Below are 25,968 nucleotides of genomic sequence, written 5' to 3' on the forward strand. Positions count from 1 at the left end.
GCCATCATTCTCCTCCCCTCATCATTCAATAAATGGTTGGAAAAACGCAACCTTCTGGTTGCCTTAGACTATCATCAGCCTTTCTAAGAAGGGTGGAGCCATCTTTTGGATGCCTAGACCCAACCTCTCCATCAACTCTGAACTCATGATATTGAGGGAGGACCTAGTGTCTACGATAGCATGCTCCACTAAAATTCCATCCACGTATGTTGGAACCCTAGGGCAATTCTTTTCAGCATGATCAAACCAATCTTCCCCTACTCATGCTATGCCCGAAGGTTCTACAATATACCCAATATGCAAGATCTTCTTGAATTCCTTGCGTACTCCTGGAGATAATTTAATCAACTGTAAGAGGTTTACATCTAGTTTGACTTTGCAAAGAGAACTTGCTAAATCAAAATCATGATAGGTAGCCAAAGCTCTCTTTTCTCGCCAAACCATTCTTTCTTTTGGTCTCAAGACCGGCTTTGGTGCTTCTTTTTTAGCTCTTGCTTTCTTTCTTTGCAATTCCTCATCCTTCTTAGGATTGACTTTTTTGTCAACAAGCCTTAGAGGTCCACCTTGAAAACCAGAAGTGCTGGAATGGGCAAGGGTTGCAGGAGGCTATGTGCTTTGTGACGAGGTCCCTTGGCCTTGTTGCAAGTATCACATGATTTTATATATTCCTTAACTTATTTCCATATTTGGGGCCACCAAAAATCTCTTGAAATAAGCTCTAAGATCTTATTAACTCCAAAGTGTCCTACTATTGAGATGTCATGGCATTGTTGGAGTACTTGGAGTCTCGGCTTTTCTGGAGGGATGCAAAGAAGATCCTTATAGTATAACAATCCATTAGTTTCTTGAAACTCACAAACTTCATTTTCTTTTCCTTCTTGATTTTTTCTCTTGACATTGTTGGCCAAATTATCATGTGGCAGGGCTTCATGGATCAATTGGATAAAGGTAGGGTCGTCTCGGTGACAACTGGAGATGGCTGCCAGTTGGAGGTGCTTTGGATTGAGTAGTATTGCTCGTTGTTAATCAAAAGCTTTTTCTCCTTGCTTAGGTGCCAAGTAGAATCTTCTTGATAAAGCATCCGATTGGCATTGTTGGTGTCCTGGGCGATAGGTAATGACAAAGTCAAACCTAGATAATAAGCTACCCTAGCGGGATTGTCTTTGATTGAGGATGCAGGTTGTCATAAAGTATTCTAGATTTTTGTGATCTGTATAGGTGATAACTTTATGGGCTGCACCCTCTAGATGATGACGCCAAATATCAAAGGCGTCTATAATGGTAAGGAGTTCTTTGTCATGGATCTCATAGTTTTTCTTTGGAGGAGAGAACTTCCTTGAGTGGAATGCCATTCATTGGATGCATATGACCATCATCTCCATGGTGGGACAAGATGGCTCCTAAGGCATAGTCTGATGCATCAGTCTCCAAGAAAAATGGCTTGGTAGGATTTGGGTGGACTAGGATTAGGGTAGTGGTGAAAGTGGTCTTGAGGGTCCATGGCCTTCTCGGCTTCTTGGGTCCATAAGAACTTTGAGTTTCCTGTGAGTTTGGTGAGTGGTGTGACTATCTTTGAGTAATCCTTGATAAATATCCTGTAGAAGTTGGCAAAGCCAAGGAAACATTGGACATTGCGGACACATGTGGGTGTCTGCCAGTCAAGAATAGTCTCGATCTTCTTGGGGTCCATGAAGATTCCTCTCTGGGAGACATTGTACCCCAAGAATTCCACTTCTGTTAGATGGAAAAAACACTTCTCAAGTTTTGCATATAGTCCCTGTTCTTTGAGCTTTTCCAAAACTAATTTTACATGGTGCTCATGCTCATATGAGGCTCCAGTAGGAGACTTCGAGTGCCTAACGAACCTCTTGGTTAAGTTCTCATTAATGTTATTGCATATTTAGCTAGTTTATCAGGGGATAGCTTGTAGATGGGCCTAAAAGGTGGCTGAGCCCCCTCATAGAGTTCTACAACGCAATTATATGGCATGTGTTCGGCCAAGGGATTTGCATTCTTTTTTTCAAAGACATCATGGAATTCTTGATATTGGCTTGGTAGCTTGATTGATTCATCCTTACTAGATTCTTGAGCTAGTATATGATATAACATGTAGGTTGGTTCTTGCCTTGTTGTGTGGCTCCTAGATATACCGATTTTCCTTGACTTTCATGACGTGCAATCTTTTGCTTAATCCAATCAATTTTTGGGTTGTGTTTCTTTAGCTAAGGCATCCCAAGGATGATTGGATTTGTGGGACTGGATATGACATTAAAGCATACACAAGATTTGTGATCGCCAAGAGTTACCATGAATGGTTAGGTTTCCTTGTTAATATCTCCAAATGCTAGAGGTCTTCCATCCACGACTTCAGGTGGTGCAAGATTGGTCTTTTGGAGTATTGGAATTTGGGATCTATTCACAAAGCCATCATCAGTGAAACATGCAGAGGCTTCGGAGTCAATCAAGGCTTTGAGGGAAAGGGTCTTTCTCGGTAGTATCATTTGGATTGTGACAAGGAAAGTTTTTGGATTGTGACAAGGAAAGTTTTCATGTTGTGGTTGGGATTAAGAGATCATTTCTTATATCAAGGTCCGGTTGTGTCATCTCTTTTTACAATCGAACATCCTCATTTTCCTACTCGAGGATGATCCTAGCAACTCTTGGGGTTCTTGCTCTCTTATTTGGGCAATTTAGGGCAATGTGTCCAGTGTTTCCATAATATAGGCATAGATGATTCTCTCTTCGTCTTTGCTTTTCCTGTGGGTTTAGGGGCTGGAATTTGGTATTATCTATTTGCATCTTGGTTTCTTCTCTGATTGGGTCTTTGAGTGGAACTTGGTTCCGTTGACAAGGCCTTAATTCTTTTCAAAATTTTTACTTTCTCTTGAACAATCTATTATCACACTGGATGGCTTGTATGATATAATTGAGTGTTTTTACCTTAGGCATAGTGAGCATGAGGTCCTTGATGTCATAGACTCCATTTGAATTGGCTGATAAAATACTCCTCATGCCAAGTGAGGTCATATATTAATTTTCTAAATTTAGATACATAAGCAGAGGTAGGGCGGTTACGTTGTTGTAGCTTCCGAAGTTTGGTTTTTGCTACTTGACAAGTGTTTGCATCTCCAAATGTGGAAGTGAGCTTGCAAAGAAATGCCTCATAATTATGAAGTACATGCATATTCTTTTCCAAGATTGAGGGGAACCATGATAAAGCTTGACCACAAAGCAAAGTCTCAATGAATCCCATCTTGGAAGCATCATCCGGATATCTATCTGGTTGCATGCGGATATAGAGCTTTACTTTTAGCAGGAATCCCTTGAACTTCGAACAGTCACCATTGAACTTCTCTGGCATGCTGATCTTGGGTTCTCTTGTTGGGGGTTGATAAACATCTGATCACTTCCTTTGTTGTTTTGTAAGTCTCGGATCTAGTCTTGCATCTCTTGAAGTACAGGGTCTAGATGCATAGGGTGTTCTATTTAAAGTTGCACTTGTCGTTTATTCAAGTCTTGAATTTGTTGTTGGAAGTTAAAAGGGAGGCAACGATTCTTTCAAGGGTCGCCTCTATGGTGCTTAGTAGGGCTAGAAAATAGTATTGCCATAACTGTTATGAGAGCACTAGATTGTGCTCGAGAGACTAGACTAGATGCAAGATTTGTTACAAGGATTCTGATTTCAAGATAATTCCATGTAGGGGCACAAGATACAATGATAACTTAATAAGATACGGAAAATCCCACAACTCGGGACCATAGATATAGATAACAGGAACAAGACTCGATAGGATATGAAGGATTCCACATCCCAGGATTGTAGGTATGGATACAAGATATGAGAATTACAAGATCTCCCTAGATAGGGATGAACAAAATACAAGACAAGATCTCATACTACGAGATTACAAGGTGACAAGACAACTGGAGTATAATGGAAGACAAGACAAGACTAGATACCATGACTAGACAAGAATTGGAATTGGAACTTGAAGTTACTTACTTGGAGGTCTTGACTCCTTGAGCTCCCAAGATTGGCATGAGGAGCTCTATGGTAAGCCCCTTCTTTTATAGGTATTGGAGGGTGGCTAAATATCTTCTAGAATGTTCCATGATGACATCATTGATGATGCAGCCAATGAAAATGGCATATCTTCTAGAAGGTTCTATGATGACATGGCAAGGGTGGGTTCACATGGTTGGCTCGAAGATGTGTTGTTAAGGGTGCGTTCGCATGGGGTGTGGATTTATATGCATGAGCAAGAATTAGTCCGTACACTTGATCATGGCATGTCCATGACATCATGGGAGACTTTAATGCCTAAACAAGAAGTGAGTAGTTAGCCTTTTATGATATTGAACACGATATGTTTAAGGAGTTGACATTGGACAAACAAGGGCTTGATAAGACATCTCAAGATAAGGAGATGACAGCATATGGATGCCATTTGCTAGCATTAGGAAGTGTTCACAGATTAGCTATATTCAATGGCTTATCAAGATGGGCGGGAGCGGATGCTTTCACTTGTTGGAACAACAAAAAGGGAGCGAGCATTGTGGACTATGTAATGGGCTCGCCAGCGTTAATTCTAGAAATTAAGCATTTTGAGATATCGAACAAGGCAATCGGTCTAGTAGCCGATCGTGCAATCCTAAAATTCACCCTAGCATGTGGTCAAATATAGGAAACATGCATACAGGTATACACATTTCCGCACTATGAGTTTCTAGAGTAAACTTTGCATATCTATAGTGATGGAGTATGTGATGGCTTAAGCCAGCTAGACCAGCATGAACCATTGGAGGATGTCACTAAATCTCTAGCAAAGTTTTTAGATACAGTAGCTATAGAGGCATTCCCATGTAAGATGGGCTCTATTGCACCACATAGATGCATTGTCCCTCAAAATGCTTGGTATGATGATGATGAGTGCAGACAAACTAGGACCCGCAGAGGGATGCGGAAAAAGAAGAGAGATTATCTAGCCAAACTAGAGTTTGAGATGTATCAGCTCTTTTTGAGCAGGGACTGCAAGAAGGCATGGAGAAAATTTCATGGTAGACAACCCCCAATTCAGTTGACATCACCTACGGTATGGCATGAACATGCTAGTGCAGTGTATGATGTTCCATCACAAGAGCAAATTCCCTGTCCATCAAACTCTAGGCCAACACAATGTGGATTCTTTACAGAAAAAATGGTGAGGTATGTCATTTTGAGGTTAAAGAATGGGAGAGCACATTATTAAGATGGCCTTGTGGAAGAACACTTTGTACATGCATGTTATGCATTGGCCCTATCTTGTAAAATATCTTCAATAGAGACGTATGTGAGGGGTTTTCAGCAAGTTGGTATGACCACAAAATATTGCCGATTTTTAAGAGCAGAGATCCATTGATTGCTAACAACTACCGCACTATCATGATTGGCCATATGCTAGTGAGGATATATGCCTCTATTGTGGAGTATGAATTGAGTTGGTGGGCTGAAACAAAGGGGATATGGTCTGTAGGACAAGGTGGCTTCCGCCAAGGATACAATACATTAGACTATATATTCACAACGAGGGCCTTGATTGAGGAGGGACGATCATGAAGGCAAAAAATCTATTGTTGTCTCATGGATTTCTGCAAAGCTTTTGATATGGCACCACGTGCAAAACTCATGCAGAGGTTGCGAACCATTGGGGTCCCAGAGGATATGCAGTGGTGTATTTATACATTGTGTGAGACAGTGTGAAACCAACCTTCCTTTCGTGGATAGATGGTAATTCCCTAATTACAACTTAGTTACAACAATAACATTTATTACAAAACTGAGAAATGCAAATTAACTTACAATCTTGGACAGTGGACACCCTGTTGGCTCCAAAACTAGCGCCCCTTTCGGTATTTATTAAGCTTAATTGAAGAAGAAGTTGATATATAATGGGATTCTCCCAATTCCTTTTGGTATTCCTACTCCCCTTGCTGTCCAAAATGACCAGCAAGTCTTCAATCTGATTTGCCCCTTGATTTGGGTTGTCGATTGGCCTTCACTGCTTTGATGGAGATGGAAAATGCCCCAAATTCATTGATTTGCTGGTCCCTCTACCTAAATTTGATTGAAAACAGCTTCAACCTTGTTGAATTTTAGTCTTGGAGCTTCCAATTTCTGGTATGCTTCCTGAGTTTGTTGCTAAACCCTAATTTTTGCTTAGATTAGAGCTTATAGTAGAGAAATCTGAAATTTCTCAACATCTGGCGATCTCAATGGTGTAATCTTTGGAGCAAGGTTATAGAAAGGTTGGGAGATGAGAGAGAATGCTGAGGGGAGAGAAAATTCAGACTTTCTTTGCGAAGAATTGAAGAAAATCTGTCATTTACTTCTGCTGACCTATCTCAATAGCTTGTAAATGCAAAGAATTAAAGAAAATCAATCGTGTCTCAACAGCCTATAGATGTTGTCACCTGCTGTTGATTGGTCTTCTTCTGTCCTTGGCTGCCTTAGAACGTCCTCCAATGGTTGCAAATCAGACTAGCAGCAGCTGCTCTCTCTCTCTTCCAGACTGAATATACTAAAAATGCCTCTCTCCAGTCTCTAAAGGCGTTTTTCAGTTTTGCATGGGTATTTTTTACAAGTGGTAGCCTTTCCAAGTGGTTTTTTCAGCATTATAATTAGATATTCATTTTCAATCTTTAAATATTGAAAATTAATCTAATAATTATTTTGGTGCCTTGAAAAATAATCTGTTTGGCCAATAATTAAATTTGCTAGGCAACTTTCATTTCCGAGTGTCTTTGCGGCATCTTTGACCATCAGATTGGTGTTAGGCACTATTAAACGTCACTTCTCTAGTGTCACCAACTAGCACTTATGGCCAAATAAATGACCTAGGCCAACAACTGACACCAGATACCACCAGGTACATGTGCGACATAACTTATAGCAACTTTTGCTTTTAACATCTCGTGATTTTCTCCTGGCCCGGTGTCATGCCGCTACGCGCATACCATGTGAAAAACTCTAAAGTGCGGCTTTCTTATTGATCTAGAGAGCCAATGCCATTTTAGACATTAGTGTTAGTGTCTATGGTTCAAACATATTAGTTTTTTGGACAAGTGTAGCCAATTTATGATATTTTAGATATTATCTCTTGTAAAAACTCCAAAAACTGTAGACAACTTCTAGATTAGGATGACATGCAAAAGAAAGCATGTAGCTTTCAACCATTTGTGAGGATTTTCTGTAAAAAGAGAGATGGACGAAATTGTGCGTGTCGCGATCACTGTTTTCAGGCAGTGAATAGCACTCCGAAGTGGGAGATAAAGGAGTGATCTGACAGAATTCTGGCCAGGTGTGTTGGTATTTTACTCTCCTTTCGGAGCCAATGGAGGCATCAGATTGGCGGTCTGAGCAGCATAGAGGAAGATATTGTTTTGTGTACGTTTTTGTGTACAAGAGATTTGTCTTCTCATAATGGAGAAATAAACTGACAGGCTTCAATTCTGTGAGTATTATTCTATGTCTTTTATTTCTTTTTGCGAGTATTTTTTCATGTCTTGTCTTTCTTTCAACCCCTTCTCTTCCATCTACTCCACTCCTTGAATCTCCCTTCACCTTGCTGGCTCTTACCCACGCGGTAGACTTTCGACTACAAACGCTTCGACACCGGGCTCATAAATTTAGTCTAACCCCAGTTACACCTCATATGTGTAACATTTACTTAACCATGTGATTAAAAATTAATCCACATGTTAAGTGAGGTTTCAAAAATACATGTCCTCATGACACAGTGACAGGTAGAGTATAAGTGCCTGGAGGCAAAACAAACTTAGTGTCTATTACGGTTGGTGTAAAGCAAGGCTGTTTGCTCTCTCCTTTACTGTTTGGATTGTTCATTGACTAGATTTCAAATTACATACAAAGATGGGGTGGTATGGGAGCAAGCTTGGTTGGCTTGAAGCACAACTTTATGATGGCTGGGAACATATGGAGCGACCGCTAGTCATGATGATAGCACATATGATAAGGGCAAAAGTCTCAGTACCACAAGAGATCATCCGAGTAGAGTTGGGTGCAGCACCCATGGTAGTGGAGGCATTATTCGAGGCAATCACCTTCCTCCAGAGGATATGGCAGCTCCCCAAAGACCGATATCCTAGACTAGCTCTGGAGTCTTTAAGACAGCTACAACAGAGGGAGATAGACAGTGTTGTTTTGCACATATGAGCACGTGGCTGAACTTGCATGGCATGAATATAGACAGATTGCCACTGTTCGATTTCAGCCTTGATTGTCCCACTTTGAGTCTCAGTTGTTCAGAGTTGAATAGAGTGATTAGAGCAAACATCACTAACTCGGAGACAGAGAGGACTTGGTCTAGGCCCCCTTTCCCATTAGACACGAAGATGGCACAATACCAGTGTTACTTCTTGCAGCTTTCGCATGATGGTTTCATAGTGAGGCCGAGGTATATGGATGCTCAACTTTCTCATGGGCTTTGAGTTGCTATTGGACAGATCCGCACCTCATCACATTAGCGGATGATTGAGACAGGTCGATGGAGCCATGTTGCAGCAAACGAGAGGATGTGTCAACTTTTTGGATGGGAGCAAGAGACGGAGGAACACTACATTTGTAGATGCACTGTATACTATGATATTTGAGGCTGCTATCATTGCCTTTTTAAGAAGGCCTTTGGATCATTGAGACAAATGATGAACTATGAGGACTAGAGATGTTTGGGTCCTTTCTTATTGGAGCTCCAATGGTGCAGAGCGGTATTGTTATAGGATTGGAGACAACCCTAGCCACATCCACCCCTCCAAAGAGCAGTTACAGACATTTTTAGTATAGCTGACCCCCCGGCCACTGCCACCTTAGACACTACATCTCCTACTGACATGTGCCATCGAGGGACATCATCAAGCGGCATCACAATAGATGTAGCTACAATGTTATGCAAAGCACAAAGCCCTAGGGTACTTGCTCGGCAACATAGGCATGCTCATATGCGACACATTTGCATCATGATTGCTCATTATAGATGAAGATTACCACAATGACTCAATCAGAGGTAGCTTGCAAAGTCTTGGTGGATTCCATACACGGAGAGGGAGATACTCTATACTCTTTTCAGTTTTTCAGTTTTCCATATTTATCATTTTCCATTTCAATTTATCATGTAGACCTAGACACAATTTTGTTTTCTTCTCTAAGGAGAGATGATGATATTAGTTGTATTAGTTTTGGTCTCATAGGCCATTTTGGCCTATTAGTTATGGTCTCATAGGCCATTCTAGCCTTCTAGAGATGTTAATAGATCTTTCTTTCTTTCTTTCTTTCTCCATGTTCCTTTCTTAGTCCGGTCATATGCTTCCGCTTTCACTGCAATGTGATAACTTTTTGAACCTATCTCGTTGTTTAGATGTCATCATTCCCACTTTGAGTCATAGGAAGATACAAAATAGAATTCACATCCATGCTTTCCTGCAATCAATTTGGCACTGAGAGAGGTTGAGGTAAACATGGAACCTTTTTCTTGTCTTATTTCACCTTTTACTGTACAAATGCAATAGCGTCTTGCTCCAAAGTAGGCCAAGAAATGAAGCCTTCAATACTTTCACTATTCCCTCAACAATGCCCCTATACTGTGCATATGGTGGCACGTGACATTTAGTAATGACCTTCAACCTCAAAGAGCCAATAATGCATAATTTTCCATGCATCATGAGAAAACCATCTATGAGAGTTTAGTGATCAAGTTGTTATTCTACAGACATTTGAATCTTGATGAAAGGCTTTGCTGATATCCTCATCTTGCTCATAAGGTTTTTTCATTCTCATCAAGCTCATGGTGAAACGCATTAGAGAGTAGTGAAAATTGTGGCTTCCTTTGCAAGCCATTAGCAAGCACATACACATGCACACTTTGAAAGTGGACATAGACAAGAAGTTGGGCCAACTCATGTACTTTTTTGGTGGCTTAGACCATGCGAGGAAGTATCTCAAAGTCTGATGTTCTAATTGCATTGTGAAATCAGTCCGAAGAAGATGATGCCTAAAGATAGCAAGATCATGGATAACAATCAGAAGTTATTCTCATAAACATGCAATTTTTTGTTAGTTCGATGTAAGATTTGACTCTCTTCGACAATTTGATTTTGTAAAACCAATGCTCGTTATCTCATTAAGTAAAAAATTTCCAAGAAAAATAGATTTCATAGTAAAGTGTATTTAATTTGAGACAATAGACAATCACATGCCCATATGCAACACATTAAATACAAAACCTCTATGTAGATAAGGTAAAACCAAAACATCATTTGCAAACTCACCATGGTTATCAAGAGCATGCTTAGCGTCGTGTGCACAATAAGAGTTAAATGGATAGGTTTTCTCAATGTATAGACTAAACAATTATGCTAATCTTGTTGTGCGTAGGCTAATTGCACATTTGCATAGAGATCCAAAAATGTAGTATAAGAGTTTACTTTTGCTTATTGAGTTGCTTACAAAGTACAAGTAGGATGCTCACGTTCATACCCCCCAGTATAAATAGATACACACAATGTTCAAGTTAGGCTAAGCATGCCTTTAGCTTAGGTTGGTTGGCATTGACCAGCTCTAAACTGAAACCGGCTTTCCTCCTCGGATAGGGTGGTAATAACTTGATTTAACAATAATTACAGCAAGCAATTAATTTACGTAAATTGAAATGCATACTTTACCTCTTACATCTTGGACAATGGATAGCTTGTTGACCCCAAAGCTGGCGCTGCTTTCAATGTTTCTTTATCTTTTATTGCAAATGGATGGAGTACAATTGAGGCTCCTATGCTAATCCAAGCTCTACTTGCTATCATTAATGACCAGCAAGCCTTCAAGCCAACTTGCCCCTTGGTTTGCTTGGGCAATTGGCCTTCACCCTATTCCTTGCGAGACAAATTTTAGCCCCAAATTGAAATTGGTTGGTTGGCCTCTTGAATCTCCTTGAAATTCTTCAATTTTAACTCTTGGAATTCGAGATCTAGGCCTTCAATTTTGAGCATGCATCTTGAGGAAAGTGTCAAAACCCTAAATTTGTTGTAAATTAGGAGATTGATTGAAATCTCTTTCTTTGATAACTCAAACTGCTGGAAAATGCTGAGGGGAGCTAAGAAATGGCTAGAAAGAAAGAAAGAAAGAAAAAAAGAAAGTTATATTAACGTCTACATAAGGTCAATGTGGCCTATGAGACAAAATCCAGAGTACATCCATGTCTAATGTCATCTCATCAGTAAGGTAAAGATAACATTACAAATAAGTGGGTGGCCTATGAAACAATACTGAAAATAACTATATGATGGGACTATACTAGGGTTGAACCATGTGTAGTGTTGTTCCACTGATAGAAAAGAAAAGGAAAGGAAAGGAGAACCAGATTTGATAGAACTATGTGCAAAATTGTGGTGGAGACTATGGGCTGTAGTTGATCTCAAGATGTGCACATGATCTTAGCTATGATGCGGTTCCTAGCTGCTTCACTGATATGCGTGGTGGTGAGTCTTCGGTGTCTCATGATAATGGCTCTAATCTGACTATGGTGTGGCCTCCTCGGATGTGGTCCTGGTAGACGGGGTCGTTGTGCTCGACGAAGGGAAGTGGCTCTATCCAATGTGGCTCAACGGTGTGGCCTGTAAGGTGTCTGGCGGGGTGGCTCTGTCTCTGCTAGGGTAGTGCTAGTAGGGTCGGCTTTGTAGAAGAAGTTTGTCACTGCTCTCTGTGTGTGTCCCTCTGGGTGAATTGGCCTCTTGTCTCGTAGTAGTGCAGTTCGACGTCTCTCGAGCTCTAGGAGGAAAAGACCTAGGCATCTCTAGTTCTCGTACTCCATGACGGGACGAAGGGGTCCAAATCCATCATCGAAGAGGCAATGGTACCGTCATCGTATGTCATAGTATACTATGCATCTGCATATGTAGTGCTCTTTTGTCTCAGGCTCTTGACCACAAAGCTGGCAAGTCCTATCCTCTGCCAGGGTATTTGTCCATCTGCCCGTTTCCATCTAAAGCCTATGTGAGGAGGTGTGAATCTGTCCGATAGCAACCCGTACACTATGGGAGAGATGTGTGTCCATATATATTGGCTGAATAGTGAAACCATCATTAGAGAGACACAAGAAATGACTCATGTAGAACTCCATCCTCAATCGTAGAGGTAGTGGTGGATGGATCCATGTCCTTGCTGTTTCAATCCTCAAGATATCAGCTTTGATCACCTGGTTCAACTCTGATCGGCTGAGAGAAAGTGTAGGGTAGTCAAGGGTATAATCCAAAGGTAGAAGATGGTCAATAAACCATGTAGGTTTATCCAAATAGCCATTTGTGAAAACCAACAGTTTTTCTCACCTCCTGCTACTAGTTGTCTAGATGAGGTTAGTGCCAATCTAGAGTATCTATGGCGTGGAAGTTTCCATAGTCTGTGCCAAAAGGTCACTGCCCTGAAGAGTGCCTTTGTAACTATAGGTGTTACCCCTAGCTTTGCCCTGACAATGGGATGTGGGGTGGAGGGCTTACTTCTAATCATGCATGCTATCATCATGATCAATGGCCTTTCCATGCTATCCCAACCATCATAATAATCCCTCTCTACTCCAATCAGATCATGAGTGGGCTAAGACGCCTGTGGTACAAGCTGCAACCCCATATCTCTTCTCCATATAGTAATGTAGGTGTGACTAGGGTGTCAAACAACCAGAGTTTGGTGCGGGGCTCCTGGAATTGTATGTGAGTACATTGACTCTCGAGTGCCCCTAGTCCTGCATATCCATGTGCTAGACATGCCTCTGATGCCCCTCTTAATGAAAAACGTGGTCCAAAGAAGGTGACTTCCAAATAGACATATTCCCTCACATGCTCCAGTATGTCTCCCCAAAATGTGAACTGGTACATAGATCTAGTGACCCATGCTGTTGAAGTATTAAAAACCATGGTTTTGGTCTTCCCAAGGTTCATTGTGAGGTCTTTATCTCTACAGAAGATGTGCAAAGCATCTAGATGGCACTGCAATTCCTCTGGTGAATCTGAATGAGAACAATATCATTTGCATACAATAATATTGGTATCAGCACCCTTGCCAGGCTAGCTCCAACTCCTCCTCCTCGGTCTATGTAATCAGACACTTCATCTATGTATAGACCAAACAATGTGGGTGAAAGAGGACATCCTTGTTTCACTCCTATGGTACTGTCAATCCTCTCTGATAGCCCCCCAAGTGCCCGTACATGACGTGTCACTGCCTCATATAATGCATAGACACCCCATCGTATACCCTTTGGTACTCCAATGTCGTGCAATCTTTGCATGATGCGTGTACGAGGCATTGTATCAAAAGCTTTGCGAAAGTCTACAAAGCAACAATAGATCCTTTTGTCTTGGGCTCGACCCTCCTCATTAATGGCTCTGAAGTGTGAGAACATGGTCCAGCGTGGTATATCCTTGTCTGAAACCTGCTTGTCCTTGTGCTCTCTTGCCTTGCATTTCAGCCCACTCATCGAGTTCATACTCCAATATAGATCCATATATCTTGGCCAAAGTATGACCGATCATGATAGTCTTGTAGTTGCTAGGAATCAGGGGATCACCACTTTTAAATTGCGGAATGATAGGGTTGTCTGACCAACTCATAGGGAAACCTTCACATACTGCTCTATCGAACATATATACTAATATGGCTGCTAATATGTCACAAGCATGTGAGAAATGTTCTGCTACTAGTCCATCCTCATCCTGTGCCCTCCCATTTTGTAATCTATAAATTGCATCCCTAACCATTTTCCATGTAAAGAAAGACCACTGTGTTGGTCTACAACTTGTGGGGGTTGCATAGGTGGCTGCCTTGGCAGGTCATACAGCTGTCTCCCATAGTCAAGCCAAGCATATGGTGATGTAATCTGTATCGGGGGCTGTCTTTCATGAAACATATTCCATGCGCTCTTGCTATCTCGCCCCAAAAATAGCTGATATATCTTTGCTTCTGCTTTCGCTAAGTTGTCTCGTTTCTTCTTCCGCACAAGGCGTTTGAAGAACGCCTTTGCTTGGCGATGTGTCTGAGTGCCTAGCTCCACTTTTCTCTGTAAGTGAGCTTTGGTGACTCTACGCTCATCATCATACCAGCTATTTTGGGGAGCAGTAGATTGTGTGGGTCTACATCGGGGCAAGGTTTGTGGGAATGCACACATGGCTGATCCATGTATGGCCTTTGCTAAATCCCTTGTGCATTCTTCCAACGATCTACTCAAGTCCAATGTATGTAAACTAGTCTGCAGAGAAACACTGTAGATGTGTGAGGTGTCTTCTGTAAAGTAGTATTTGGAATGTTTAGGGAGGCAAGGTGTTTCATGTTTCATATGTACACAAGAGAGCATGAATGTCAAAATAGCATAATTTGTTGCTATGCCAATTGGTCTCTTAGATATCTTAAAGTTTTGGATGTTTGGTATCAATGCTGGTGAGCCTATCAAGTAGTCCACAGTACTTGCTCCTCCTTTGTGATTTCAACATGTCAAATTATCAGATCTTGGCCATTGTGGCAGACCATTAAAGATGGCTAGTCTATGTGCACTTCCCAAAGTCAATAGGTGTGTCCCATAGGTACTCACTTCTTTATCCTAGGCTCTCCTGTGTAGGCCTATTTCATCTATGTCGATCTCTTTGAACATGGCATTGTCATGCATATAAAAGTCACTCTGTCTATCTCCAGTGCGTGCATTGAAATCTCCTATTAATAATAATGTCCCCAATGGTAGCATATCTCATGATATCCTCATAAAGTACATCAAAGGGGGATCCGTCTTGTGTGGCATAGGTAGAATTTAGACTTCCATTGTGGCTAGAGAATTAGAGAGAATGCTAAAGAGAAAATTTAGACTTCCATTGTGAGAAAATGGAAGAAATCAATTGCTGCCCTTTTTAGACAGGCATGAAAGTTGTCTCCACTAATGGAACACCTTGAAGATGATGTTGCTTGATTGAAACAATCCTCAAACTGCTGTCACCTATTGATGTAGGCCTTCAAACAGTTGTTTCCAGCTTTTGGGCAGGTCTCCAATGTTGTAGAATAGTTCAATAGTCTCTCCTCTCTTTCCAACAACCTCCTCCTCTCTCAGAATGGCTAGAATAGACTTCCATCGGCCCCTAAAACGTTTTTCCTACTAGCATGGGCAAGTTTTGCCAAGGGGCAACCTTCTAATCCCATTTTCCAGTATTATCCAACTTATTAAGTTGATTATCAAACTATTAATTTTGAAAATTAATTTAATAATTATTCTAATGCTTAAAAATTCAATTTCACTAGCTAGTAATTAAATTGGCTAAGCCAATTTGGCTCTCAAGTATCCTTGAGCAATTATTGATTGTTAGGTTGGCATTAGTTATCAATTAATGTCTAGCCTCTAATGTCACCACTAACATTAGTGGCCAATAAATTAGTCTAGGTTCAAATCTAACGTTGGTTATCACCTAGTACCTATGAAGCATAACTAATTACAACTTTTATCTTTGGCACCAACTGATATCCCGGGGTCATTGGTCCCATTTGTGAAATAATTCACATGTGCAAGTTACATTTGCACATTTGATTAACTTTTGATCAAATGCTAAGCAAAGCAATAATTTCATGCCCTCCTGTGATAAGACTATCCCCTTGAAATCCTTGCAATCGTCCTTGATTGCACTGCGTGTGCCAAAGCAAAACATATCGCACTAAAATTTTCAAAAGGTATCATAATTCAAACAACATTGGCCACTGCTATTTAACCATGCTAATGTCAAACACATGCGGAAAATTTCCAGCCAGTATAAACCACAACAAAAGACTTGTAAAGAATCTAAAACTACTACCAAGGACCCATAGAATGCATTTCTCATAAGCATATATGAATAGTTTTGGCCAAACAACCATAGCAAAGCATAAATTGAGCATGGATCATTGCTGAACTATCAATGGCATTCATAAAACATGCTGCTGCCCACGAAACCAACTGAGTACCACTAAAAACTGATGATCCTCCTTCGAAAACTAGCGACCGATAATCAATTTTTGATGATCATAGATTGATGCAAACTAATACATATTGATGCAAGTGTATAGTTTCAAAGCTACAGTGAAGACCATGTCCATTTGTATACCAACTGCAGTGACTAGTACACTGAATAGTGACCTCATGGTAGACATATTGTGAGCACAGTACCTTGGATGCACGTTGAATACATGAGAGATCTGCTCTACATGAGAGTTGTACATCACTCTAAGAGTGGAAGCGCTACCTCCCCCTTGAGTATCAGGCAATGCTCCGGACCCTTGCTTTGTTGAACTTGACTGAGCCCAACTGGAGATAAAGTTGCAACAATTGAGGATGGTTTGCTAAGTTGCCCTCTTCCATCCACTTAGCATCCATTGGTGAATAGCTCTGAAGCTTCACCACATACGTATTGGAAACTTTACTTGTGATCTTCCTCTATCTTCCTCTCTTATGTGCCAAAATTTACTTGGGTACCAAAATCTCATCCAGCTCCTCAACCATTGGCTGAATTTCAGCAAATATATCCTGAGGCACATCATCAGAAAAGGCCTCAACAAGCTCACACGAAAGGCATTGTGTATCCGCTAGTGTGGAGGCAATTTCAGCCTATATGCAACATGGTTGATCCTCTCCAACATGTGAAAGGGCCCATAATATTTCATACTCAGCTTTGGATACAACCTCTCATCTTTTCAGCCTTATCTTTTCAAAACAAAGCAACATAGAATCGCCCTCTGCAAAGTGCAAAGCATGTTCATGGTGATCAACTGCCTTCTTTTGCTTCTCTTTGGGATCTCTGAAGAGCATACTTAACCTATGCATAGGCTGCATCCATGTTTTCTATATGCTGATTAGCCTCAAAGATCTTGTTCTTTGTGTGCAAAATAGGGGGCTCTTTCTTATCAGCTTCCACAACGTCAAATGGAGCTTTACCAATGGAACTATGCACGTATTATTGTATGCAAACTCTACCAAAGGCAAATATTTCTCCCACTGTGGCTTATGCTCAAAAACATAGCATCTCAAGAGACCATGCATTGTAGAATTTGCCTCTTTTGATTGACCATTTGTTTGCGGGTGGAAAGACAGGAAGAATTTCAGCATAGTACCCATATTTTCAAACAGCCCCTTCCAAAATAAATTGGTCATCTGAGGGTTTGGATCACTGATGATCAACTTTGGTATGCCATGATACTTAAACACATGCAACAAAAATAAGCGTGCCATATGATCCATCTTTATCTTCTTCCTCACTAGAATGATATGGGTCTAGTTATTGAACCTGCAAATAATGGTCCATATCCATCATTTCCTATAGGTGTTCTAGGAAGCTCAAAGATAAAATCCATAGCAATGCTCTGCCAAGGCCTATTTGGAATAGGCAAGGGCTGCAATAAACCCAACATCCTTTGCCTATCATACTTCACTTTTTGACATACGATGCATGTCCTAACAAACTGTTCAACATCGTGTCTCAAAGAAGGCCAATAAAAGAAATACGCCATTGCTCTAATTGTAGCATCAATCCCTCTATGCCATGCACAAGGAGGAGCATGATGTTAGAGATATGGTTATCAAGCATTCATTAGAGATGGGCAGGTTACATGCATTTCTTGTCAGTATGGGCGTTCTAGAGTAGTGGCATGCAATTGTGAACTCTCATATGGCAATTTGGGCAGGTACCTTCAATCGTGGGCAAGGAGGAGGTGCCACGTGCCATGTTTGACATGTTATCGCAATAGATTTCCTACACGTGAGTAGTTGAACAAGCCAGGATTGGTTGGCAGCATTTGCTATGTGTGATGGCCAATAGGTGATGCATTTATGATGGTAGTTGACACTTTTATCATAGTAATCGGCAGTTTTTTGATCTTACATGTGCAGTCGGCTGCATTAAATGCAGCCGACCTGCTTTTTATGACATTGCTTTTTCAGACTATTTATACCTAACCCCCCAACCCACACTTTAGCATATTAGCTGGCAGATCTTTAGGTTGAGCATGTGGAGATTGGTGCAGACTTCAAGATTCACAGCAGGGTGAGATTGTCAAGTTGGAGATACGCAAACATACGTAATGTACCTGCATACATATTTGCTTCCCTTATTCAACGTTCCTTTGTTGCAGATCTTCCGTGTTCTTTTGTATTTTTTTTTCTCTCTCTCTCTCTCTTCTCTCCGTGTTCACTCTATCTCTTAGTCTCAGTCATACGCTTCCCCACCAGTGCACTCTGACATGGTATCGGAGTAGGTTGAAGGACTGATTGATCTGCGGCAGACATGAAGAGGAGATTTCAATGCAACACAAGGCTGCGTTTTCAGCATTTGAGGGCAAGTGGGAGAGATATGTATCAACACAAGGCTGAGGTGAGCCTGGGCGTGCGGAAAAGGAGTAAACTATCGGAATTTGTTGCTGATTTTTGCTGTTTTTGAAGGACGAAGGCTGCATTTTCAGCCCTCCTTGACAGATTTTACCATTTCATCGCCTCCGGCGGGTGAAAGAGGTGTAGGACAAGCAGAGAAGAACCTTAGGAGGTTACGTTTGCGTAGTCAGACGGGACTGCTTTTGTGTTTTTGCAAGCATTATAGGTGAAGATGGCTTTTGAGGCTGACACAGAGTTTCAGGAGATCATGGACCGAAAGGTACCCGTCCTATCGGCTCTTTCATTGGATCAAAAGATGGATGGTGAGAACTACTGTATTTGGTGCGTTATGATGCTTTCCATATTGGAGTCCTATGATTTGGCGGAGCTTGTGACCGAGGCTATCGATTGTCTTTCATCAAGAGATGAGTCCAACTTTCTACCGCAGACCGTTTGGAGTTGGCCAAGGTTCAAGTGCCTTGGGATAAATTGAATGTCTCTATCTGTTCACTTTTCTTTCTTTCATGTACTATATCCATGATCGCCTATATAGAGCACCTAATGGTGGCTAGGGAGATATGGTTGGAGTTTGATTAGATGTATAATAAAATGACCATTATGAAATGTGTCTCTTTGGAGGTACATATGAGGACCGTGGGTGTCAACAAATCATCTTCTATGCGGGAGCATGTGGATAAGCTAAGGCAGCTACAAATGCAGGTGTAGAACGTGGGGAAGGTAATCACTTATGAAGACATTGCAGTAGCGCTCCTTTTGCAGTTACCACCTAGATTTAGTGCATTTTACTTCTCTTTGATTGCTTTAGGGTGGATTGAGACTCTTCGTTAGGAGAGCTAGTTCTTATGGTTTTGGACCAAGAGGAGCAATTGAAAGGGCAGAATGCTTTCAAATTGGAGGCATTGACAAGTCAGTTCTCTCAGAAGAAGGGAAGGATCAAAAGAAGAAGAAAGAGGACAAAGAAAAGGATTACACTTGTCACATTTGTAACGAGACAGGTCACTGGAAGAAGGATTGCCTCGACAAGGAGAAAAAGGACAAGGAGAAGAAGAGGGAGTCTTCAAAGGATTCAGGATTGGTGGTTGATCCCTCATTAGCTGCCTTTCTTCACTTGGAGGTGATAGAGGCATCGGCCCCTAGTGCTTTTGATGATGTGTTGATGGTCCCATACCCTTGTGAGTGGATTGTTGATAGTGGTGCCTCTTAGCACATGACTCCTATAGTTGGTGCTACCCATTGGCAGCCTTCGCGTGGGCAGATTCTCATTAGTGATAGCTCTTCTGTTCCTATTTAAGGGAGGGATAACATGTAGCTTATTCCAAATGGGCAGGGTGGTGCCCACACTTTAGAGGTGCTTTATGTGCCAGGCTTGGGTTATCATTTGTTGTTAGTACACAAGATTTGTGTCCTCAGCCTCTTGGTTGAGTTTGATAAGGATTCCTTTCGGATTCTTGATCGTGAATTGAGATAGGTGCTTACTTTCGGTTATGAGGAGAATAGAGTCTACAAACTAAGGTCTCCTTCTGCCTTGACTTCTCTTCTTTTTGCCTCTTAGACATAGTCTAAGCTTTGGTATGCTTGGTTTGGCCATCTAAATTATAATTATCTTCGAAAGGCGTCTAGGGGATAGCTTATTCCAAGTATGCTGGACATTGTGGAGAGCCAACAAGCATGTGTATCTTGCATTCGTAGAAAACAACATTGTGGTGCCATTCCCAACAAGGCTTTGAGGTGGTCTTCAGAACCCTTAAAGCTTGTTTCTTTGAATCCTTGTGGGTATATGAGGATTGAGTATCTTAAGGGTAGCTTGTATTTCATGCTAATTGTGGATAATTTAGCAGGATGACCTGGGCTTATTTTTGCAATTGAAGTTGGGAGGCTTTCTCCCACTTCAAGGATTGGTTACTCTTTGAGGAGAACCGATTAGGTGGAAAACTGAACACAACCCATGCACATTCTCCTTTGGTGGATGCTACCTGTTATTGGCAGTTGATTGGGTCTTTGATTTGACTTCTCAACACTCGTGTTGACTCGTGTTTTGTTGTAGGTTTGTCGGCAGGAACCAAAGATGGTGCATTGACAGGTTGCTCAAAGGATTTTGTGGTTCTCGAGGGGGATCCCCGATCTAGGGATCTATTATCTAGCAAGTGTAGATGGTTCGGATCTTGTGCTTACAGGTTGGAGTGATTCTGATTGGGTTGGAGATGTGGATCACAAGAAGTCCACGACGGGTTATTGCCTTACCTTAGGTGCTAGTACTATTTCATGGAGCAGTATTAAGTAGCCCATGGTTGCCCTATCTTCAATTGAGGTGGAGTATCGGGCGGGGTCTTCTACCACTTGCAAGACACTATAGCTTCGGAGGTTATTGGAGGAGCTTGGCTGCCCATAGGTAGGTCCTACTACTCTTCAGTGCGACAATGAGAGTTGCATTGCTTTGGCATGGAACCTTGTGTTCCATGCTAGGACGAAGCACATTCATATACAGTACCGTTTCATTTGGGAGAAGCGTCTAGATGAGACTATCGATGTGGTGTATTGCAAGACCGAGGACAATCTTCCACACTTGTTTATGAATGTGCTTCCAGAGGTTTTATTGCAGCAGGATTCTAGATCCCTTAGTCTTATGCCGTGTTTAGGATTTGAGAGGGGGTGTTAAAGGTATGGTCATTCCGTGGATAGGCATTCATCAAAGATGGGGAGATTACATGCAAATTTTGTCAATCTGGGCATTCTAGAGCAGTCACATGTAGTTGTGCACTCTCGTATGGCAGTTTGGCCAGGTACCATCAGTTGTGTGTAGGCAGGAGGAGCCAGATGAACCCCTTTGCACCTTGACCTTCACCTTGGTTGGAGGATTTGAATTGGAGTTGGGGGAGGATGAGGATGATGACTCATTGGAAGAGTATGTCTCTTGCTTCTTCTTCTTCTTCTCATGCTTCTTTTGGGATGTTGCTAGTTCCTTGCAATCCTTGCGAAGGTGGCCCGTCTTCCCACGGTGATAACAGTGGGGTGAATTAGGTGAATTTTAATGAAAATGTTAAAAGTACTTTTGTGTTTCACATTTTGGTGACATTTTGACAATTTGTAATCAATGTTGTTGCAGGCCCTCTTGAAATGCTTCTTAAGCTTAGTGACTATTTTATACTTACATCATAGCACTTTTCATATATTTATCAGGGTGTTTTCTATATAGATTTGCAAAGTATCAAGAGAGTTTTTAGGTGTTGTTCCATGATTGTTTGACATGTCTTTGGTCGTTGATTTAGTTTCACTGTTTTGAAGCTTTTATCACAGTACATATCGGTTTTTCCTTGCAGCGTTTGGCCATAGAAGGATTTTTGAAAGGTTCGTCTGTGGTTGTTTGTGCTCCAACAAGCAGTGGGAAGACCCTGATTGCTGAGTGTGCTGCTGTGGCATGTTTGGCAATGCGAAGGCGTTTATTTTACACCACACCCCTGAAAGCACTATCAAACCAAAAGCTTCGTGAATTTAGGTAAGCAAAATTTGTCCTTAAGTTCATGGTGGGTGTCCCATATGACCAGGTGGATAAGTATAGGTGTTTACGATTAGGTCCAAGGTTTGTTTAATATAACATACTACTTTGATTCCATTGACATATACTACTATCTTAGGTTCTTGTGGGGCTGTTGATTCCGAAATGGCTTTGGTTAGCGATCTTTGAAAACCTTTCAAGCGTTCATTGGCCATATTCAAGTTTCAATGAAACTCAGCTGCTACTAACTGGAAATTGTATTGTCCATTGATAATTTAGAAAACTACTTCACTTGATCAGATTTCAAGAGTAGGCAACTCTACCAGGTTGAATTCTGAATTGATCACTAGACTATCACTGTGTATTTTAGAGGGGTTGCTGATGTTGGGGGTATTCAAGGTCTATTTGTCTTAGACAGATATCTATTTTGTATAAGAGCTTCATTTGATGTTTTTAGATTCTATACATCGTCCTTGTATATAAACCCTAACCCTAATGTACCTAATTATATCAATGGCAGGGAAAAGAGATTAATAAGTGTACAAGGTTGTATGGTGGATGATATAGCTGAGCAATAATGAACTTGAGGGATTTTACTCATAACAGTTCCATATTTGGAAAGAGCATTCCAAGAGCAACATATCCATGTTTAATCATGATGATGTGGTCATACTTATTTGGCATTCAAAATTGGTACCGATGTGGCACACTGTTGCTTGGACGTGTGGCAAGAGATTTGAGTATAGCTGAACAATAATAAATGAGGAATTGCGTTCCTAGGACATATGGAATTTATTCATAAAAGTTCCATATTTGGAAAGAGCATTCCAAAACAGGGACATCTCCATGTTTAATCATGATGGTATGGTTGTGCTGATGTGGCACTGCAAATTGGTACTGATGTGGCACATCATTTTTTGGACATGTGGCAAGAGATTAAGTGCTGCATGGTACTGTTTGGACTTGCATAGGGTGTTGATTTGCACACTCTGTGTGTTGGTTTGGAGCTGTTATGTAGGGATCTAGGATGTTGTTGACAGAGTGGAAGTTCCAGGAGATTTCTTTGTTCTGTACTGTTCAAGGCTGCAAGTGGCAGCCCAGGATTTCTCTACTCAAGGAGAACGGGTTGTTAGGCATTCTTTTGGGAACCTTGCTTGGAGATTGGCTGGCTTGTGGTGCTTGTTCTCTATAGAGATCAAATAGCATGTTCAGCCATTTGTTGTACTTGATTCTCTTGACGATAGTCTAAAACCACTGCAAGGGGCGTAATGGTTTTGTGTCAATCTGGTGTTGGTGGTTGGGTGAATATGTGCAATTGTGCAGGGAAATCTAGCTCTGCCTGTATTCCAAACCAATGCCTAATGGGAATGCTAATTTGGTGTTGGGTTTTGGGTGAATTTGTTCAATTTTATAGAGGCAATCTAGCTCTGTCTGTCCTGATTGGGATGACTTGAACTGGAAGCATACTTGCCCTGAGCATTATGTTACAGGATTGTAGGCCATAGGATGTGTGGAACAAGGTGTTGGGATGAGAGAATTGAATCCAAAGTTTCTATAGAATGTTGAATAGTCATACAAGACAAGTGGAATGAGAATAATAGCTCTGCAAAAGCAATGGAGGCAAGGCTAGAGTCTCTGCTCTCCAAGATATGAAATGTCTCTTGGCCTTTAATATGGTAGTTCCTAAATTGCTACTATCAGCAAGGAGGCACCCAATTGAAGCTGGATTTCACGAGAAGGTAGATGCCTAAGATATGATGCCTGCCGATGTGATGCCTGACAATTGTGATGGCCAAGATTTGACTTTGTTGACGTGATGTTGACTGCCGTGTACATGGTGCCCCCAATGCCTAGGTTGACTGCCACATCTGTTGCCATTACCCTGTCATAACTACCACCCTACTTGCTCCTTTTGTCTCCAGCTCTGCTCACCTGTTCACATGCTGCCCATTAGCCGCATGCCCTGCGCCTATGTGTTGCCTGCCTAGCCCTTTTCTGTTTGTTGACTGTCCAACCTCTTCTTGCACGTCTTTGCAGTTGTTGGTGCTACTCCCTCAGCTGCCTGCAGCTCTAGTGCAGCAGCTCCCTTTTGTTTAAGTGTCTTCCCCCAATTTCAGCCTCCTCTCCTGCAGTCTCTTCTTTCTCAATGGGAGCATTCTTGCACTTCATCACCCAAGCATCTTCCTCCACTTCTTTAATCTTCTCATCCCATAGGCCCCATATTCAGTTCAGTGTGGCTTAGATGTGCTTGTAGTCAAAGATACTACCATAGTGAGAGAGAATGGTTGGAAAAGGGGCCTGGATGCTAGAGTGCCATTTTTGTTGAATTTAGGCCTGAAATTCATTCTTGTTGGGCAAGATGTTCCCTCCTGCCCCTTACAAGGGATCAGGCTGGAATGCATTTGGAAACACCACTTACCTGTCTAGAACGTCACAAGGAATGGTCAACTTACCTTTGAGCTGCAGCCCGTGATGCTATCTTTCTTCTTGTTGCATGGGCTTGTTCCTATTGGGGGATTTGTGATGCCTGGCCTACTTGCTTTGTGATGCTTTAGCCTGTCTTGGCTGCCTTTGTAACGTGCCAGCCTTCTCCTGCCTCTCAGCTACCACTTGCAGGCTGTGACCTTTTCAGTCCTCTCTCTCTCTCTCTTATCTCTGCCACCTGCCTAGTGCCTCTTCTCTCTCAGCCTTCTCCTCTTATCTTTTCACTCAGCCACACTTCCTTCTTGCTCTCTTCTCTCTTGAATCTCATCTAAGAACTCTCTTATCTCTGCCACTTTCTCAAACCTCTTTCGTCTTCAACTCTTTTTAGCTTTCAGTGCCGACATGGCATCATTTTCCCATTTGCGTATCATTCCGGTGGTTGAGGAAGAAGGCTGGATGATTGGTCATGGTGGGAGGAGGTAAACGCTGACCACCTATTGAATGGTGGAGGATCATAGACTGTGGACATACAAGCTTTGCCTATACAAGTGAGATAGTGGAGCAAATAAGGTAAACTGAGCATTTCTATCTTAAATGTTTTTCCAAATTTCATAGACAATAGAGTTAGAATAGAGATTGCCGATTGTTTCTATTTATGCTTTTCTCATATGTATAATTAGATTCAAACACATCTTCTTCATAAGCCAAATTGTAAGGTGCAGTTTTATACCAATGTGAAGTTGGAGAAGCAAAGGAATCTTTGTGACCGTGTGGTGGGTCAAGAAGCTTATCTTGCTTCTAGACAACAATGTGTTGGAGTTAACCCTATAGCTTTTGTGATACCATTGGCATTTGATATATCTAGAGTAGATTTAGTATTAGGGGGTGCTCCTTGCACATCGCTTGGCACCTTTGCATCACCCATGCCATTAGTAGTGCCATATATCATATGTAGACAAAGTAGAATGCTAGTTGGGATCCAAAGAAGAAGAAAGAGGTGGATGCATTGGTAGCTAGTTTTTTCTTTCATGAACATATTCAGTTTCATATTGCTAGGTCAGTGTGTTTTAAATTAATGTGGAAGAAAATTGGTAAGTATGGTTCTTCATATGTATCTCCATCTGTCAAGGTTGCAATGGATGTCAACCCACAAAGATCAACATGAATCAATTTAAGAGATGCCTCAGCTCTATGTGTAGACTACTGAGGGAATGGGATACACGGTGCTGTTTCATGAGTTGACATGCTTTATAGATATCTCGAGATAGCTTTAGGCATTGAAGGCCGTCAATCATCTGATGATATGACAATTCATAAAAAGAGTCATATTTGAGATATCCTTTGGTGAAAATACTAGAGATGCTTAGTGTCCGTAGACTCCCGTTCAATGGTTAAAGCCTGGAAGCAATGAAACTTAAGAGTCCTCGGTTGTCGGCTTGGTAAGCAATTGTGTCATGTGGTGTAGACCTTTAGATTGTGGCTCACTGCAAGCAATCTATAAACCAATTTGAGAGGCAACTATGGTTGTGATGAAGAAGATTGTACGACCTAGCTCACAAAGTCGTTGAACGAATAACAAGTTCACCCTAGGTTGGAGAACATAGTATACATCATCCAGCATAGCGC

General features: G+C 41.5%; 1 protein-coding gene across 2 annotated transcripts in view; it reads left to right on the plus strand.

Moving 5' to 3' along the window:
- The window catches only part of EMB25 (DEAD/DEAH box helicase), a 213,783-nt gene that overhangs the window by 16,146 nt on the left and 171,669 nt on the right, over window positions 1-25,968 (plus strand). For both annotated transcript variants that reach the window (XM_087676228.1, XM_087676227.1), the window contains exon 2: window positions 21,743-21,918. In XM_087676228.1, the coding sequence (XP_087532354.1) occupies window positions 21,743-21,918 (176 nt within the window). The remainder of the gene's footprint in view (window positions 1-21,742; window positions 21,919-25,968) is intronic.

The sequence above is a fragment of the Lygodium microphyllum genome, chromosome 4, assembly GCF_053477565.2.
Source record: "Lygodium microphyllum isolate KBCC chromosome 4, Lygodium_microphyllum_v1.1.10, whole genome shotgun sequence".
NCBI classification, from domain to species: domain Eukaryota; kingdom Viridiplantae; phylum Streptophyta; class Polypodiopsida; order Schizaeales; family Lygodiaceae; genus Lygodium; species Lygodium microphyllum.